We start from the raw sequence: 20,468 nt of genomic DNA on the forward strand, positions 1-20,468 counted from the left end.
GGCCGCCAACTGTCTGAAGGCTGGCCTGTAGGCTTGTTCTGTGTGGCTCATAATCAGTTAGGAATGGATGCTCTTGGCCGCAAGGAACAGCGGCCTAAACCACAGAGGATTTCTTGTTCACAAGAAGCCTGTAGCGGCAGGCTCAGGGTCGGTCTGGCTGCCTAGTTATGCCATTGGGAATACAGGCTCTCTCTCCGGAGCCTGCCACGCTTAGCATGTTGGCTTGCTTTTCATCTTCTTGCTTACGGTCACAGTGATTGCTAAAGCTCCAGCTATCTTGTCTGTGTTCATGACAAGAAGAAGGGGGGAGAGGCAGAGCTGGTAGCTTTCCTCTTCCATCCGTGACTTTTATAAAGAATCAACTATTTTTGCCAGAATTTGCCCTTACCCTCTGCATACTTCTCCTTATGTCTGATTGGTCGTCCCTGGCTTACATGACCACCCCTCCCCACAAGAGAGGCCAGGAAAATGAGGATCTGGTGGTCTAGACTCTGTAATGGGAGGTGGCAAGGGAGAAGGGAGGTAGGAATGGCTTTTGAATAGATAGATAACCGGGAATGTTTGCCATGGTTCACCCATGGAACCTACAAGAAGCCAGATTTTCGAAGTAGTAAGTTCTAGGTCGCAGCAGACATTGACGTACAGGCTAGATGCCCACTTGGCAAGGGTTATTGCCAAATGGATTTCTGCAGGGAACAGAATTGAAATGGCCTGATGATCATCACACTTGGGGTGAGTCACGAGTCTAACAGAAGGATACGCTTCATTTTGATTCGACGGCCTGTAGATTTGGTCTAAGCAGTCTACTGTAGTATGTAAGCTGCATGAGCTTAGAGTTCATGTCTTGCAGGGTGCTCATTAGGAAGGTAACGATAAAACCACCCTCAACAAAGCTGAGCTGGCTAAGAACATCCAGTGCTTGGTTTTACGTGAAGCAATTTATGTCTCTGCTTTGATCTATGATATAAAAAGGGGCAGGACCATCTTTGCCTTTTTTCTCTTCCTTATGCGTCGTCTGTATCTGCCTATTATGTCCTTGGGATCATGGTCTTCAACACAAGAAGATGCTTTTATGGTATATACTGCTCAATGCACTTGAACCTGGGATTCCATTGATTAGGGCCACCTCTTAGGATGACCAGGAAGGACTTCAGGTACAAATATGAGGGCCGTTGGTGAAGTTTTTCATATTGGTGGTTTCCTTCAGGTTGGTGTTTTTTTTGTTGTAGCAATTTGGAGGAGAACTGCTGTGTGCGCCCTCTCTACATTGACTTCCGACAAGATCTGGGCTGGAAATGGGTCCATGAACCTAAGGGCTACTACGCCAACTTCTGCTCCGGCCCTTGTCCCTACCTCCGCAGCGCGGACACAACCCACAGCACGGTACGCAGCGGCGCTCATGCCATGTGGGACACGTTCACACGAATGCGTGAGGACTGAATGGTGAACGAGCGAATGATGATCCGGGGCGAGTAAAACCCCTTTGCTGAAGGTTCTGATCTTGGCACCCTGGCCCGACTCTACTTTGCCACATCCTGCCCTTTAAAATGTCCTCCATGGTTTCAACCAGCCTTTTTATTTGTTCTGTCTAAAGCTTTTGTACCATTCTGGAAATTAACTCACTGTCCCAGCACTCCCTGTAGGTCAGAGATGTGCGCACACAGCTAGCAAGGGATGTTGGGGGCAGAAAGGCTTCTGCCACTGGTGGAAGGACTCTGGGAATTGCAGCCTCTTGGCTATAGAAAAGACATTTTGAAAGACCATGCGAAGCACACAGAAGCAGCTAATATGAAACAATGGGAAGAGAAGGGGAGAGAGGGGGAAGTCAGGACCCTGAAACTCGCTTGCCTTTCTTTCCCTCAAGGGGACTCAGAAATAGGGCAGTCATTTGTGAAACATGGTTCCGGATAGCTCACCCTTGACTACCTCCTGTCTGGGGCCGCACACTCTGGCACTTACTAAATGGCCCAAAGCAGCGTTCAGTGAGCTCCCTTCTCACCGAAGCGACCGGTTAGAGCTAGCAAAACCAGCAGAGGAGTGTTTCTTAACAGCAGAGAATATTCCATGATCCGTTTTAAAGTTGCCCATTCGGTGTTCTCAGCTTAACCTGAAAATGCTCACACGTTTAGTACAGGTGTTTACCCAAACCGAAAGAGCAGCCCCCAGAACACGGGAGAGGGCTCTGGGCCTGAGGCTTGGCCTGCCGCCCTCTAAATGACCTGTCCTCCCCAGGTGCTGGGACTGTACAACACTCTGAATCCGGAAGCCTCTGCCTCGCCTTGCTGTGTGCCCCAGGACTTGGAGCCCCTGACCATCCTGTACTATGTTGGGAGGACCCCCAAGGTGGAACAGCTGTCTAACATGGTGGTCAAGTCCTGTAAGTGCAGCTGAGACCCTGCCTGCGACAGAGAGAGAGGACAGAGGCCTGCCACCGCCTGACTGCCTGCTCCTCGGGAAACACAAAGGCAACAGACCTCCCCGAGAGGCCTGGAGCCCCCAACCTTCGGCTCCAGGCAGATGGCTGAGACACAGTTCCCTTTTGGGACATTTCTCCTTCGTGCTGGCTCTGAGAATCACTGTGGTAAAGAAAGTGTGGGTTTGGCTAGGGGAAGGCCCAACTCTTCAGAATACACAGATTTTCTGTGACGTAGACGGAGGTGGTGGGGACAGAGGAAGAGGGATGGCAAGCCGACACGGGACGCATCATGCGGCAATGGATCTGGGATACCCTGGGGAGGAGGAAGGGCAGAGAATGGCCGGGACAGGGCCAGGCCGGAAGACACTTCTGAGGTCAGATGTGCTCATCGCTGCCCCACATCTGCTCTAGGGAATCGGGATTACATTATACAAGGCAAGCATTTTCCTTCAGACAGGTTACCTAGACAAAGTCCCAGAATTGTATCTCCTACTACCTGGGATTAAGGATGAGTCTGTTATTTTGGCAAATTGTCCTCTCAACATCAATCAACAGCACCAAGGGTCATTACAGGGAGAAAAATCCAGGGAATGTAGTTCCCGGGCCGTCAACTCTATGGGGCCATCTGGATACGCTGAACTCAGAAGCAGAGGGTGCGAATGAACACTCTCCTGTCTGCCCTCTGGGTCCCTCCTCTCGCTTTCTTCCTCAATCGTATTTTCCCTCGGACATCTGGCTAGACACCTTCCAGGTCAGGGCACACATATTTGGATTTGGGGTCTGTGCAGTCTTGGGGCATTATGGGTCCCCCCACCCCAGACCCTGTGTCCATCTGGTGTTCCTGGAAGCAGGTGCTAGAACGGGTGAGGCGTGCGGGGAGGTCACACATGCGCCACACGATGACTTGGCCCCAGACACGTAGACTGAGGTATAAAGACAAATACAAATATTACTCTCAAAATCTTTGTATGAATAAATATTTTTGGGGAATCTTGGATCATTTCATCTTCTGGAAGATTGTCTCTAGAACAGTAAAAGCCTATTCTAAGGTGTAAGTCTGACTGGATAAATATCCTTGATTACTCTTTTCTTAATCCCACGTTCATGTCTACTAACCAGAGGTCACTGGTACCTGGGGCAGAGAGTCTCAAACAGCGAATGCATTGCTTAGTGTGAGTACTCTGGATGGTGGGACGCTGTCCTGCCTTCTGCCATTTGAGAAGACTTAACTGCTTGTGTTCCCTTCCTTCTTGTGGAGTATTTTGTTCTCAGACACACAGAGGCAGCGGTTCAGATTTGCAAAAAGTTGTATGAATTTGACCTACATTTAACTGTGGGCAAAAATCATTTGGGGGTGAACCCTCGCCTGTGGAAATGTGTTCGTTTGTACATGCCCTCTAAGTTATGAACATCATCATTTTTGAAAATCTAATCTCACCCTCACAATCAGTTGAGAATTAGAGAAACTGTCTGTGGTAAATGGCCGAAGAAGATGAGGCTAATTCTGTTATCGGGGTAAGCTTGCCAGGAACCCCTTTGTCAGTGATTTGGGGATGGGAGAGGGCGAGGAAGTACAATCCCATAGTTCTTGTTTGCGGGCACAGATCCCAGAGCAATGCAGAATTCTGTGATATTAATGTCCACCTGAAGCAACCATCTGCAATGCGTGAGGAACCATTTAGCAGCTCCCAAAAAAACATGTTCCTCTATTGAGATCACCTTACCGTTAGTGAAAAAGTCTATCTGAAGCTAAAGTTTGTAGGTTGAAGGGTGCCTCTGTGTGTGTGTGTGTGTGTGTGTGTGTAGATGTATCTTGCTCCTTCCGGAATTCTCCCGAATTGAATTCCTGAGTTTGGTCAAGACTTTCTTTCCTGCTTTGTCCATGCCCAGCCAATTCTAAGAGCTTCTCTCTCAGGCTTCATCCCCTGTGGCACCCATTTACTTCCACTGTACTTGGGGGGCTGTATCCCTGCCCTAAAATCATGGCTGCTGGGACTGTGGCCCATCTTACCCAAGGGAGCTAGCGGGCCCAGAGAGGGGATGCAGCGTGCCCAGCCCTTTGGCCATGGGCCATTGCTATCCCAAGCTGCAGAGTCTCTTCACTTGTGGCAGCTATTCTCAAGTTTCAGTGGGCACGAGAAACACCCAAGTGTTTATCTGAACATAATAAAAATAAATAAATAAGAAGCAATTTTAAAAAATGTACAATTTCAGGCTACAGCTCTAGAGATATCTTCAGGCCTGGGGAAGGTCCAGGCTGCCTAAAAGCTACATTTTGAGCAGCAGTGTCTTCTATCTGACAGCACTGGGTCCTTCCTCGAGGCTTAACTAAGAAAGAAGGGAATAATCTTTTTGACCCCAGAATAAACCTTCCTTCTTATCCAACCTCATAGGAAATCACTAAAATGTTGGCCTGTGGCTCATCCTAATGAAGCAAGGCAATGAGTTATGTTTCCCGAAGTATCCCAAAGAAAACAGAACACACTGTGATTCCAAATGTCCTTTTTATATGAGAGCTCTATTCTTATCTTTATCAGCAGATACAGATATGGGCGGGGGTCTGAAGTCCAGCCTTTCCATTCCACGTGTCACTTAGAGGCGCTACAGAAACCTGAGCCATTGTCTGTCTGTCTGAAAAGATACACACTTGTTCTGGGGGAGGGGAGGGAGGGACACTGGAAATGACACCGTGGCTGGAGGGGGGAAATCATATAATCGGTCTCGTTTATTACCAAGCGAAGTCCAGTACCAGTAAAAATGACACAAAAGTACTTGGTTAAATGAAGGCGAGATCTGGAGTCTGGTCTTAACAGCCGATAAGCACATGGAGAGTGCAGTAAGAAATTAGCCTGAGGACCCAATTCTAATGGTTACCTAGGCCAATTCCAAGCAGTCTAGTTGGTCTCAAGGTTCTTTCCCTGGGCTCATACCCTCTTGTCCTTTCTCACATGGTTCTTATGCGGCATCTCCCATATAACTTATTTCCTGGGTCTTCCCATCACCAGGAAAGTCATGAAGGAATTCTGATTTGTCTCCTAACCAATTCACAACCAAGTTAGCCAACAGTTAAGATGGTCCTCAAACTACTAACCAGAAGTCCCAGGAACATCACAAATACATTCTCTCCCCTCCCTCAAGGGACAGTCTTCATTCCTCACAAGCAAACAAAATGCTTCCATGTGCTCAAACCTGTTTGCATTCACTAAGAAGTCAATAAAATCCCTTTTCTCTCTGCCTTGTTGGGTGTCATTTTTCCTTTGGGGTTTCAATGCTGAGTCTAGAGTACCCTGCTGTAGGAAAACCCAGACTCTGGATCCTCCCCCAGTAACTCCCCAGGGTAGCTGTCAGTCCTTCAGTCGGGCTCTGCAGCCCACCTTTCAACCTTTTCTTCAGTAGAAGCCAGAGAGGGGACCAGGGAAAGGTGAGGAGAGGGGGCAGAGGTCAAGTGGAAAGGCGTCTGGGAGGGCTGTGCCGCCTCATTCTGATGAGGACCCCTAGAGGACCTGTCCATGGCGGGCCGATAATGGAGACATGTGCACATACGAGCTTCCCAGGTTCAGGAGCTGCCTGTGGGGAAGAGCCTGGACCCACGATCTGCTGAAACCAAATGGAAGAATAAAACATCTCTTTGTAGTTCACATTTCTAAAACGTAGTTTAAAAAATTGCCCAGCAATGAAAGAAAACGAGAAGTTGGTTCCACTTCAGGCTTGTTTGTGAATACTGATTGTTGGGAAATTAGTAAATGGAAAAAGAAAATAAAAATAGAATTACTTTATTAATTTTAGAAATCAGTAATTCCAAAGGGTGCCTTCACCACGGCTCATGTGGTCAACAGCACACCGACTTTGTTCCGCTCTCTGGGAAGCTTGTGATGTATGCTTCCCCCTTCCCCCGACCCCTCGGAAAAGGGAAGAACAACTTTGGTAGATTATGTTGGGATTTTAGGCTTGTGGGAAGTAAAGCTTAATACTGCAATCTGGAAAAGAAGAGGAAGCAAAATGCAAATAGCCAAAGAGCCTCTTTTATATCATCTCTGTGTGGTAGCAGGAAAGGGACAGAGGAAGCCTAAGTGGGTTTGGGGGGGCGGGAGGTAAAAGGGATAAAAGATACATGTGTGCTCTGATGGGGTATATAACATATCAGTTGAATGTCCCCACTACCAAGTTCAGTCAAAACCCAGCGGATGTGTTATCCCGTCGTCTCAGTAAAATTCTGGATTGGCTGATTGGCAACAATCTACAGCCACTGTTGCTTGAAGGCTCTGGGGACTGAGGCAGCAAAAAAAAAAAAAAAAAAAAAAAATACCGTGGACCCCTTGCAGTGCTGGTGGATGCTTCGGCCCCACACCCCTGCTGGAGCGGGAGTAGCAAACAGGTTCTTCCTCCATGCAGTTGCGGCTCATTTCTTAGTGTGAGCAGGATCTGAAAGAGAGAACACCAACCGCTAAGTGACCGAAATCAGAGTGTGGGTTTTTACTTACAGCAACGTCTGGTTTAGTTAGCACTACTGAAGACTAAAGAAGTTGTGGCCAAATAAATGTTCACCTTGAACTTGAAGACTTTTCATTTTAACCACTTTTGTTGGAAACCTTTCTAACACACTCCTGTTCTGCTGCTTTTTTGTGTACTTCTCTTAGTTTCTTTCCCTTCCCCTTCCTCCCTTCCTTCCTTCCTTCTTTCCTTCCTTCCTTCCTTTCTTTTCCTCCTGGATAAGAACATTTTATCTCTTTTGCGTCTTAAATAAAAAATGCTGAATATGTTAACCTTTTCTAGAAACTTAAGGTCAGCATTATTAGCATTCGGTGTTGAACTGCATGGAAAAACTGCTTCATGTACACTTCTGTGAGTTTTTCTAAATCTTTGCTGAATATTGGGTTGTCAGAATGCACTCTGCCTTGGACCACTGTCCCCATCCCTACAATATACACCTACATCCCACCACCTGGTTTAAGACAAGGATATTACTATTACCCTGCATCCCCTGTGAGGCCCTCCCACTGCCTTCCCATTTCCACTATCCTGAATTTTCTGTTTATCCTTCCCTTGTTTGCTTTTTAAAAATAGGTTTATTTATTACATACACTCTGAACCCTAAATATTATGCTGTTTCGTTTTTATAATTCTGTGGTTTTCGATTTGACAGTGCTGCTATAACTATTATTATATGTGATCTCAGCACACAACTGGAGAACTTCAGTTATATACTTAGGAGTGTAACTGCTGGGTCATGGACACTTGCATCTTCAACTCTCTAAAAATAATGCCATATTACATTCCAAAGCGGTCTGTACCAATTCCTGCCCCCACCCCCACCCCCAGGGCAGCTTCTCTACCTCCCCTACCTGTGGAGAAGGGGTATTGCCTGAGTTTAAAATATTTGCTAGTCCAGTGGGTATACAATGGTGTCCTACTGTGGTTTTAATGAGCATTTTCCCAAATAGGAATGAGGTTGAGTCAAGTATTTATTGTGCCTACATGTTTTTTCTTCTGTGAAATGCCTGGATGTGGCTTTTGCTTATTTTCTTATTGAGTTTACTGTTTATTAATTAAAAAAAATAAAACAGCTTTATTGATATATAAGCCACATACCATACAATTCACCCATTTAATGTGTATAATCCAATGGCTTGTACTATATTCAGACTTGTTTGTCCATCACCATAATCAATTCTAGAACATTTTCTTTTTAAATTTTTTTTTTTAAAGATTTTATTTATTTATTTGAGAGAGAGAGAATGAGAGACAGAGGGCATGAGAGGGAGGAGGGTCAGAGGGAGAAGCAGACTCCCCGCCGAGCAGGGAGCCCGACGCGGGACTTGATCCCGGGACTCCAGGATCATGACCTGAGCCGAAGGCAGTCGCTCAACCAACTGAGCCACCCAGGCGCCCAATTCTAAAACATTTTCATTGAAAGAAGATGAAACCCTACACCTCTTAGCCATCACCCCCCCCATCTTGTCATCCAGCCCTAGGCAACCACTAATCTATTTTCTGTCTCTATAGATTTGCCTATTCTAGACATTTCATGAGTGGAATCATCCAGTATGTGGTCTTTTGTGTCTGGCTTCTTTCACTTGGCATAATGTTTTCAAGGGTCATCTGTGTTGTAGCATGGAACAGTACTCTGCCTTTTCATGGCTGAATAATACTCCATTGTGTGTATTTATTCACTCATCAGTTGATGGCTACTGGGGTTGTTCCGCCTCCTGGATATTAGTAATCATGCTGCTATAAACATCCATGTGCAAGGTTTTGTCTGGACATACGTTTTCATTTCTGTTGGGCATATACTGCTGGGACATACGGTAACCCTATGTTTAAAGGTTTGAGAAACTGCTAAACCGTTTCCAAAGCAGTTGCACCATTTAAAAAAATATATACGCTTGCAAACTATTTTATTATTTTTTTTAAGTTTAGTCACTCTCCCCATTGTCTATCTATTACGGTTTTATTTTTTTCTCTAGAACACTCACTATTATCTAATGTACTGTGTTACTAATATGGTTTGTTGTCTATATCTCTAAGGATTTGGGACTATTTTATTCCCTGCTCTGTGCTATGTACCTAGCGTAGATGCTCAGTAAATATTTGTTGAGTGAATCAATCTTTCACTTTAACTGGAACATTAGTCCACTCACATTTTTGTGATTAGAAATATTTTTATATTTATTTCTACGGTCTTCAGTTGTGTTCTTCTTTAAAGATTTATATTAGCGCGGCAGAGGGAGAGAATCTTCAAGCAACTCCCTGCTGAGCATGGAGCCCGACGTGGGGCTCGATCTCAGGACTAATGAGATCATTACCTGGGCTGAAACCAAAAGTCGGGCACTTAACTGCCTGAGCCACCCAGGTGCCCCTTAAGTTGTGCTTTCTATTTGTCCATACTCTTCTGTGTTTTCTTTTCCTCCTTAAAGTTTTATAATTTCTATTCTTTTAGTAGTTTCTCTATGTTTGCATTTGTACATACTGACTATGTAAAGCTGAAATTAATCATTATCTTTACCTTTTTACTCTATAAGATCAAGTTAGACAATTTAACTCTGATCATATCCTCTGTCTTTTTTCTTTTCACACCCTCTGTCTTAACATGATATTGGTGTTGGATACTTTTATCCCCCTCCTTTTTATCCTCACAAGAACATTATTACTTTATTGATTATTTTGCTTTTATTTGCCCATGTTTTTACACATTCTTTCCTCATAAGTCAGTTTTTGCATCTCAGACCTTTTTCTGGTATCACCTTCCTCTGTTTGAAATATATTCTTTACAATCTTTCCTTTGGTGAAGGTTTACCGATGCCAAGTTCATCTGGGTTTTACATGTTGGAAATGTCTTTATTTCATCCTCATCCTTGAAAGATATTTTTGCTTAAAATACATTTCTGGCAGGGTACTTATTTTTTCTCATCAATGCCAACATCACACTACAGTTTGGCTTCCACTATTGCTGTTGAGGAGTACGTTGTATCACTGGCATTCCTTTGGAAAGCCTTCTTTTGCCTCGAGGTGCTTAAATTTAACATCTTTTGTCTTTAGTATCCCAAAGTTTCAGTATGGTGTGTCTAGATGTGGATTTATTATGATTCACTATATCCAGTTGTATCTTCCATTAGTTGTGGATATTTTTAGTCATTATCCCTTTAAATATTGTCCCTGTCTCGTTTTTTTTTTTTTTTCTTTCCAGAACTCCAATTATCTAGAGATCTATCAGGCCTTCTCACTGTGTTTTTCATCACTTTTTCTTTCTGTCCTGCAGTTCACGTAATTTTTTTAAATATATCTTTGAGTTCATTAAATATCTTTTCAGCTGGGTCTAACCTGCAGTTAAGCCCACTCATTGATTTGAAAACTGTAATTACTCTATCTTTGCAATTCTAAAGTATTACATAGTTCTTTTCCAAATCTGCTTAGTCATAATTTTAATCTTTTACTCATACTTTTACTCACACTTTTACTCCCTCCTTTAATTTCTTTAAACACATGAGAAAATTTATTTTTTATTGTATGTCTGGTAATATCAGTATCTTAGTCTTTGTGGGTCTAATATTGTTATCTGTTATTTTGCTGACTTTTGCTTATGGTGCCATGTTTCCTTATTTGTTTTGAGATTTTAAACTGTGATCTTGCAGTTCTTAGACCTTCACCTGTAAGAATTGAGATTTGAGTTGAAGGAAGATCCTTCCAGAAAAAATGCATTTGATTCTACTAGATGCCTGGGGCCACCCTATTAGCTTAGGATCACCTTAGATTAAATTCTCAGTTTGAAGTTTTTCAGGGTATCTAGGGAATATGAATTCATGCCCAAGCTTACACAAGGGCTAGTTTGTGGTTATAAATCATCAGGGGAGAGTCCTCTACTCCATCTCACTCAGCACCAAGGCTCAAGATAGGCAATTTTCTTTCAGTGCCTGAGGGCGTAGAGGCAAAGTGGGAAGGGGGAGGGTTTATTTCTGGTTGACCTTTACATGGAGAATACAGCCCTTTGGGGTCCTATCTTTATGTGAAGGGTCTCCAATTAGATGCTCCACCTGTTGTCCCTGACACCTGCCATAATTCTGGTCCAGAGCTGCTTGGATCTCCACTTCTGCCTGCCGACGCAGTTCTGGGGTTATCAGGGCAGGAATAATACACAGGACAACCATGTTACTGCGTTTTCCCCCTCACTGCCTCTGTGGCCATGATCACAGCCTGGCTCTTGTTTGGTAGGATTTTGAAAAACCGGTCATTGAAGTTGTCCATCTTCTTTTTTGCTTTGATGTCCTGACCTGGAAATTCTTTCTTTTTTTTTTTTTTGAAATGCCTATGGTTCATACTATCTATATCCTAACTTGGCACTTATCAAATAAATGAAGTTACGTCTTCTTAGGTTAGTTTTAAAGTCAACAAGCAACATAAGCATAAAATATTATCAGAATTACCCTTAAAAATCTTGAAGCACCTGTAAAAGACATTGTACTGGTTTGGCAACTATTAGAGTCCAACAAACGCAATCTGTCCTCCAGCCTACTGTTCTTCTGTTAGCATCATATTAAGTAACTGGCTTGTGCTACTGTAACACAGCAAAAAATAAAAGTATTTTAAACACTGTGATCAACATCTGCCCAGGTGAAGTGATGAGGAGAAGCAGCTAAGCAGGCAGAACTGCCGAGGGAACAGATCACGCTCATGCTCACTCTGATCAGTAGGTTCCCTGAGGGGATGGTTGACACACTTTCCCAAACCACCCAAATAAGGTGTTTCTTACACCTTTTTTGAGGGCAGGGGGTCGGGGTGGAGGGCTTTGTCTTGCAGGTGTTGTTCATGTCCCATGGATACACTCTTAAGTGCAGAGACCGCATCTTACAAATCTTCACATGACCTGAGCTCCTAGCATTTTGCCAGGTACATGTTTACACGGGGGCTGCTTGGTAAATACTGGATCGACTGATATGGGAAATGATCAACAGCAGTGCACCCTATGGGTAGCAAAAGATCGCCAGCTAACAATACAAACTTGGCTTCTGCAAACACCACAGCCTCGTGTGATAAGCAGCAGTCCACGCTCCAGATCAGTGCTCCTACCACCCATCAGCTGTGTGGAGGAAAGGGAAGCACATTTTCAATGAGATCATCTGACTCATGGCTTTTCCAGATCAGAAAAAAACAGAGGATGCATCATGACTTCCATGCCACTAAAGAAGGCCCAGACCTCAAACAACATGAACTTGTAACTGGAGTTATTTTTCTCCCTCCCAGGTCTGAAGTGAACAGGAGAAATGAAATTAAAAACTTAATTTTTAAAATGACCTAAATGCAAAGGCTTTGTACCTTGTGCCTCTTAGATTTTGCCCCTAAGGCCTTTCCAACAGGCCAGAGTGGCCCTGACTGTATCTTCTGGCAATGTTCTGGTTTGATAAGAGAGTGAATGAATCACTTTATTTATATCCTGAGTGACATTAGGAGAAAGGGACAGCTGGGGAGTGAGGGCCAACCTGCTGGCCCCTCACCTTCCCGGGCACAGCTCCAGTGTGTAGGCATGAACACAGGCACAAGAGCATCAGATCCATTTCCTGAAACACTGCCCGGTGACACGGAAGCGCCGGGCACAGCTGCAAGGGGTTTGTGCAGAGCAGAGGTAGCCCCCCCGACGCACTCTGAAGCCAGCCACAGGGGAGAGGGGAGCGAGCGGCTGACCACAGCAGCACCCCGCGCGCTCAGGCCTCCCGGAACCCTCTCCACGTCTAGCGAATGCCACAGGCACTTGGTTGAACTCTTAGATGCTAAATGCAACCTGAGGCAAGGGTCCATCTATGGGGGAGGATTTCTTTCTGCTTGCAAGTAAGTATAGGATAGTTTTAAGAAGATGCTACTTTAAGGAATTCAACTGTAAAAAACTGAAGTCATACATACAAGAAGCCCAATTCTTCTAAGAAAAATGATCCATAACTCATTTTTGAAAACATATTTAACTCCTATAAATCTGAAAAACCATGTTCCTCTTATTCTGGTCCATTTTCTTACTACAACAAAGCAGTAAAATGGGCATGATAGAACGACATCACGGACCAGAGAGAAACCTATCTGGATGACTTTCCAATGTCACTCAGTGAAAAATGTTTCTTTTTGTAACTTCATTTTGATAGTTAAGGGCAGACCATTTAACATGTTTGTAGAGTTGTGGTTTCTTGCATGAGAATATTTAATAACTTCCCTTTTATGAAAATTTAAAAATTGCAAGGCTGATCTAAATCAAAGTTCTTGACATCTAACTCCATGATCTATCTACATCTATCTAATTTTGATGCATAATCCATTCAAACATATCTGGGATATTAATATATATGTTTATATATATAATGTATATATAAGGTGTTTCTATATAATGTATGTATATATAAAAATATATATAAAATCCAGATTTATAAAACAAAACACTGAATCACTAAAAGGAAAATGATTTACAAAAAGTTTATTTACTTTCTTAAAAAGATTTAATTTCTTTATAGAAAATTCTCATAATGAAGAATGGTAGAGTAACACAAGGCTATGTGCTTAAGTCTGATTTCTGCTATTTATTGGCCTTCTAATCTTTGTGATTTAATAATAATGATTATTGTTTTCTGAGCATAGGACAAATACATGCTCACTGTAGAAAAATCTTTGGTGGGGTCTAAAAAGAGATTTTTTAATATAGCTTTGAGTTCAAAAGAACTGATATACAGAGGATTTTGTCTATTCTAGAACATTAATTTCTAGCCTGACACAAATTCAGTCTCATTCCTCCCAAACAGTAGATACAGCATTCATTCAAAAAAGATGCTGGAGACTAGTAGTTCTTTGCCTAAAGATCAGCAGAACAGCAGACTTTCAAGTACTTGAGGAAGGTAAATGAAGGGACCCTAGACAACTGATTTTCAAACTTATTTTTAGTAAAAAAAAAATACATCTTATATGAATACATACATAAATATCTTTTTGACCTAAACAAAAGTCTCACAAAACAATCCTTATTTTTATTACAGATGGACCCTCTCTATTTTTTCTTTCTATTCTATTCTGTTCCATTGTAGGAGGGGTGGGAGGGAAGAGGAAGAAATGAGGGTTATGATCAGTGGTTTGCTAGTGAAGGTTTAACGGCTGGTTGTCTGGGGTAAAACAAACAAAGGCCCCAGCTTTGTGGTGTTGGCTGATGTCCACCACAGCCAAAGTCAAGTAACCAACGTGATGAAGTTACTGAGAGTTCACAGCGTTGGGAAGACACATGCACCCTGGCTCTGGTGAGCCTGGTCATGACCCACGAATTGTCTTGATGACCCACTGTTTGGTCATGACCCCATCATTCACAAACTACTGTTCTAGAGTCTAGAGAATCAAACTCCTTAGTATTTCACAGGAACCTGGGAGGAGCCAGTAGGTATTGTTTCCAGGAGGTATTGAGGGGAAGAGCCTGTGCTAGGGATGATGAGCTGCCGGGGCACTTGTCTGACGGGAACCTACTCTGATGCCCATTTTGACTTGGCATCATCCGCCTTCAGCTCCCCCAAAACTGATCATCTTGGGAAAATGAGAGGTACCAAGCAATAACTTTAGGAAAACCTCAAACTCCCCGAGAGTCAGTTTCTTTCTTGTAATATGGGAATCATAACTTGTGTACTTCACTGGATTAAGGGCTAAGATAATCCATATGCAAGCATTCTGAAAATTATAAGGGACTCTCCAGGGAGGTATTCACATGAATATGATTCAATTTAACAAAATTTTAATTATAGGCTATTAAAAAATACCATCTGAGCTCATCAATCATTCCCACCCTCTTGACTCTTCCTCCCCTCTGTGGGTCTCTGAGATTCTGAACTATCCAGTGCCTCTCAAGGCTGCCTCCTTGGATGGTTCCCCTGTATCTGCTTTCTTCTTTGCACTTTGCTGCTCTTTTTATACATTCTTTCCCTCAGAGAATTTATCCACGTACAGCTTTAACAGGTAATTCTATATGGATGACTGCTAAACTCTACATCTGGCTTGAACTCTTCCCTGGCTTTGAGAAGACTTTTCTGAGTTTAATGTTCAGCCATCATGTCGAATTTGACTTTTAAAATACTCAGTGTTATCTGTCCCACTCATCCACAACACTGGGTGTTCTACTTCTGTCAATGGCACTTGGATTAGCCCAGTTACCAAGGTTAATTTAAAGAACTTATAACCACTTCACCCATTAGCATGGCTACATTTCAACCATTAGCATAGCTACTATTAAAAAAAAAAAAAAAAAGAAGTGCTGGTGAGGATGTGGAGAAAGGGAACCCTTGAGCACTGTTGGTAGGAACGTAAAATGGTGCAGCTGCTGTGGAAAACAATATGGCGAGTCTCTACAAAATTAAAAATAAGAATTACTATATGATTCAGTAACTCTACTTCTTGATATACATCTAGAAGAACTGAAAGCAGACTTGACCAGATATTTGTCCACCCATTTTCACAGCAGCATTACTCACAAGAGTCAAAAGGTACAAGCAAATCAAGTATCCACTGACAGATTAATTAATAAATGAAATGTGGTATACACATACAATAGAGTACTATTCAGCCTTACGAGAAGGAAATTCTGACACATGCCACAACATGGCTGAACCTTGACGACATTATGCAAAGTGAGATAAGCCAGTCGTGAAAAAACAAATACTGCGTGATTCCACTTATATGTGATATCTAGAATAATCAAATTCATAGAGACAGAAAAGAGGATGTGGTTGCCAGGAGGTGGGGGAGATGAGAATGGGGAGTTATTGTTTAATGGGTAGAGTTTTAGTTTTGTAAAAGAAGAGTTCTAGAGACGGATGGTGGTGATGGTTGCACAAAAATATGAATGTACTTAATCCAGTGAACTGTACATTTAAAAATGGTTAAAGTGGTAAATTCTGTGTTAAGTATATCTTGCCACAATTAAAGAAGATAGTCAATACCAGTAGATATTGCTCTATCATTTACTCTGCTGCAGGCACCATATGAAGTATTTATTGCACACATTGTCTTATTTAACTCCATATTTGCATAGTTGCAAAGAAGCTCTGGGCTGAAAGTAGGGGAAATCTACTGTTTTTGTCTCCTAACATCCCTTCCCATCTGCTTGTGGTCTCAGCTCCTTTCACTTCCTTTGGAAAACTGCTCCCCACTTGCTCTATTCCAATCTGGTGATTATGGCCAGACCAAGAATGTCAGTACCACAACCTTTTTTTTAAATTCCAGTATAGTCAGCATACAGTGTTAAATGGGTTTCAGGTGTACAATATAGTGATTCAATGATTTCATACGTTATCCAGTGCTCATCGGGACAAGTACACTCCTTAACCCCCTTCACCTACTTCACCCATGCCCCCACCCACCTCCCCCTCTGGTAGCCTTCAGTTTGTTCTCTATAGTTAAGAGAGTCTCATACCCTCTTGATCACAAAAGCTGGCAGGTGATCCAGACCCAGCCAAAGTCCCCACCCCCGGGGCCACAGCAACTGCCATAAGAGTTGGTCATGTCATCCAAGCCAAGCCAATCACAGCCCTTCCTTGGGATTTCTATACACTAACATAGAAAGAGAAATACTGTTTGTACTCTGTGGTCATTAAACTGGAAAGAATAAGGCTGGAGCTGCTCAAACTATACCCCTCCACTGATCTGCTACATGGAAGAAACCATATAAAGAAGGAAAGAGAGAGGTTTATGGAGTTGTAAAAAGAAACGAAAAGAGATGGAGAAAGATGGAGAGAAGGAACATGAGGCAGAGAGAGAGATGGAGAAAAGGAAAGATCTCACATGACACTTAGCTGGAGCCACCCTAATTCTCTCTGATCATATGAGTCCACAGACGCATCCTTTTTCTTAGGTGTCTGAGATGGAATTTGTTACTGTAATGGATTCTGGGTACCAGTGCTGGAGACTCCCATGTCAGAATTGTTAGAATGAAGCCGAAGTTCTGAACGTGAATGAAATAATAAGCCCAGAGAAAGGATCACACAAACAGAAGAGAAAAACTCAAGGGCAGAACTGACCAATGCACCCCTCAGAAGAAGGGTCACTCTGGGTTTTGCTGAAGCAAAGTGCTAGTCAGGCATTTGGCAGAAAATCTATCTTGGAACTGTGTCCTCTCCATCTTCTAAAAAGTACCAGAGGAAGGAATATACAAGTCTCAGCTAAAAAATGAGGCAGGAAGAAACATCCTCATGTGATTGCTGTGATGATTAAGTCAAGAAACTCTATGTAAACCCCCCAGCACTCGGGGTAGAGCAGGTGCTCAATGGCCAGCGGCTCCTGCTGTCATGAGTTTTTAAACTGCAATGACAAGAACAGAGAACTGGAAAACTCCAGGCGACCACGTGAGAGAACACAGCATGAGTTCAAAGGCTTTATGTGGGAACTAAAATTTCCTTTCTGCAATGCCTTTCTCTTTAAAAACTGATTCTATTTGTGTTATATTAAAAGTAATCCAGGCATCTTCTGTGTACTAATAATGAAGCAGGAGAAAAAGAAATTAAGAAAACAATCCCATTTACAACTGCACCAAAAATAATAAGATACCTAGGAATAAACTTAACCAAAGCAGCAAAAGACCTGTACTCTGAAAACTTTAAAACATGAATGAAAGAAATTGAAGATGACACAAAGAAATGGAAAGACATTTGATGCTCATGGACTGGAAGAGCCAATATTGTTAAAATGTCCATTCTACCCAAAGCAATCTACACACTCAATGCAATCACTATCAAAATACCAACAGCATTTTTCACAGAACTAGAACAAATAATCATAAAATTTGTATGGAACCACAGAAGACCCTGAATGGCCAAAGCAATCTTGAAAAAGAACAAAACTGGAAGTAATCAATTTTTAATCAAAATAATATGGCACTGGTAAATAAACAGACACATAGATCAATAGAACAGAATAGAAAACCCAGACATAAACTCATGATTATATGGTTAATTAATCTATGACAAAGGAGGCAAGAATATGTCACGGGAAAAAAAGCCAATCTCTTCAACAAATGGTGCTGGGAAAACTGGACAGCTACATGCAAAAGAATGAAACTGGACCGCTTTCTCACACCATACACAAAAATAAACTCAAAATGGATTAAAGACCTAAATGCGAGACCTGAAACCATAAAAATCCTAGAAGAGAGCCCAGGGAGTAATTTCTCTCACATCGGCTGTAGCAGCATTCTTCTCGATGGCAAGAGAAACAAAAGCAAAAATAAACTGTTGGGACTACATCAAAATAAAACCTTCTGCACAGCAAAGGAAACAATCAAAACAAAAAGACAATCTACTGAGTGGGAGAAGACATTTGCAAATGATATATATATGGTAAGGGGTTAATATCCAAAATATATAACGAATTTATGTAATGCAACATGAAAAAAACCTAAATAATCCAGTTAAAAATGGGCAGAAGACATGAGCAGACACTTCTCCAAAGAAGACATACAGATGGCCAACAGACACACGAAAAGATGTTTAACCTCACTTACCATCAGGGAAATGCAAATCAAAACTATAATGAGCTATCACCTCACACCTGGCAGAATGGTTAAAATCAAAAACAAAAGACAAAACAAGTGCTGGTGAGGATGTGGAGAAAAAGGAACCCTCATGCACTGTTGGTGGGAATGCAAACTGGTGCAGCCACTCTGGAAAACAGTATGGAGGTTCCTCAAAAATTAAACATAGAACTACCATATGATCCAGTAATTTCACTACTAGGTATTTACCCAAACAAAACAAAAACACTAATTTGAAAAGATATATGCACCCCGGCGTTTATTGCAGTAGTTACAATGCCAAAATATGGTAGTGACCCAAGTGTCCCCCCGATGAATGGATAAAGATGCGGTACACACACACAGGAATATTACTCAGCCATAAAGAAGAATGAAATCTTGCCATGTGCAACAACGTGGATGGATCTAGAAGGCATAATGCTAAGTGAAATAAGTCAGAGATACAAATACTATATGATTTTACTCATATGTGGATTTAAGAAACAAAACAAATGAATAAAGAAAAAAGAGACAAACAAAAAAACCAGACTTTTAAATACAGAGAACAAACTGGGGAGGGTATCAGAGGGGAGTTGGTGGGGGAAAGGTTGAAACAGGGGGAGGGGATTAAGAGTACACTTATCATGATAAGCAGAGTAATGTACATAATTGTTGAACCATTATATTGTACTCCTAAAACTAATATAACACTGTATGTTAACTATACTGGAATTAAAAAAAATTCTATGAATAACTGAAAAACAAAGGCATTTTTTAATAGCTCCCTAACTACAAAAAAAAAAAAAAATCCATGCACAAATGAAAAAAAAATCAAATGATACAAGAGATATAGGGTTAAAAGTGTCTTCCATCCCAGACTCATTCCTGGTGTGTATATGTGTGTGTGTGTGTGTGTGTGTGTGTGTGTGTCCTTCACAGAGTAGCCTATGCACCTACAAATGTATATTCCTGCTCCCCTTTTTATACAAATGGGAACATAACCTTCAGTGGGTTTTTTGGGTATCTTTCATTTAACAATCTATCTCAGAAATTGTTCCATACCAACATAAACAACTACTTCAGGGGAATTCTTTAGATAATCCATAGAATTATTATTCAAATCTGAAGGCACCTTTTCAGGGAGGGTCACCTTGTGAGATCCCCGTACTGTCCCACTCTGGTTCCACAGCTTTGTGTAAGGAAAACTGAAAGAGACCTAGAATTGGTCTGTCATCTTGTTATCGTGCAACCAGGAGATAACAGGAAACAGCTTCTTCCTCTCTTAAAACAAAGGGCCACCCAAAGGGGAGTTCTGATGAAGCAGGAGCCAAATTATTGAAGCTCAGTATTTGGAGGTGTTATTATAAGTGATAGTTCTTAGAATGTTCTGGAAGGCAAAGGGAGAGTTTAACCTCATGTTAGCATCATTTAAGAGGACAAAAGGAGGGCTGTTGGTGAAAAGAAATCTGACTGTGCTTGGGAATAATGATAGCTTTGCCACACAGACTCTGATCATTAGAAAAACATGAGACAATCAAGCTGACAACGCTACTAATTTTAGAGGCTAAAGCTATTGGAATCCCAGCATACTTACCGAGGAATCAGATGTCAGCTTGCCATCACCACAGAGCAGATGTCCTTTGGATCCTTTGAACTAAAGCTTGGGTTCAACTATCACCCACCCTCCTCTTGTAGAGTTCTTCCTATTAGCTCTTGAAAGGCTCCTGAATATGTCTGTTAGTGTGTATTTGCCTTCCAAACTAATCTATAGAGCCCACTAATCATTTTTCACTCCTCCCCAGATTTTCTAAAATGTACCCCCCCTCTGGGTATTATGGCTCACTACATGCCCACCTCTAACCCTCTATCCCTTATCCCTCTTTTTGTCTATTAACAATAAAAGAGAAATTAGAGCAGTTTCTCAACTCTGTATGACCTATGTTCTATCAGCCAAGAAGATTTTGTTCAGTTTTACTTTCTGTACTTTGTTTTATAAAAGCTGTTTCTTCTCACTTTCCCTACAGAAGATTATATTATGGTTTGACCATG

The 20,468-nt window shown here is 42.1% G+C and overlaps 1 protein-coding gene across 9 annotated transcripts in view; it reads right to left on the reverse strand.

The window, feature by feature from the left end:
* Positions 1-4,901: 4,901 nt before the first annotated feature.
* The window catches only part of TTLL5 (tubulin tyrosine ligase like 5), a 254,676-nt gene continuing 239,109 nt past the window's right edge, over positions 4,902-20,468 (reverse strand). For 5 of the 9 annotated variants that reach the window (XM_081830183.1, XM_081830180.1, XM_081830179.1 and 2 more), the window contains one exon: positions 4,902-6,838. Coding sequence is in view for 2 of the 9 variants with exons in the window: in XM_081830182.1 (XP_081686308.1) it covers positions 6,816-6,838 (23 nt within the window). In the remaining 7 variants the exon portion in view is untranslated. The remainder of the gene's footprint in view (positions 6,839-20,468) is intronic. The other 4 variants (XR_014148340.1, XR_014148337.1, XR_014148339.1 and 1 more) reach the window with 2 other exon arrangements.

Source organism: Leptonychotes weddellii, chromosome 9, assembly GCF_054177405.1.
Source record: "Leptonychotes weddellii isolate Sample4059 chromosome 9, ASM5417740v2, whole genome shotgun sequence".
Classification (NCBI taxonomy): Eukaryota; Metazoa; Chordata; class Mammalia; order Carnivora; family Phocidae; genus Leptonychotes; species Leptonychotes weddellii.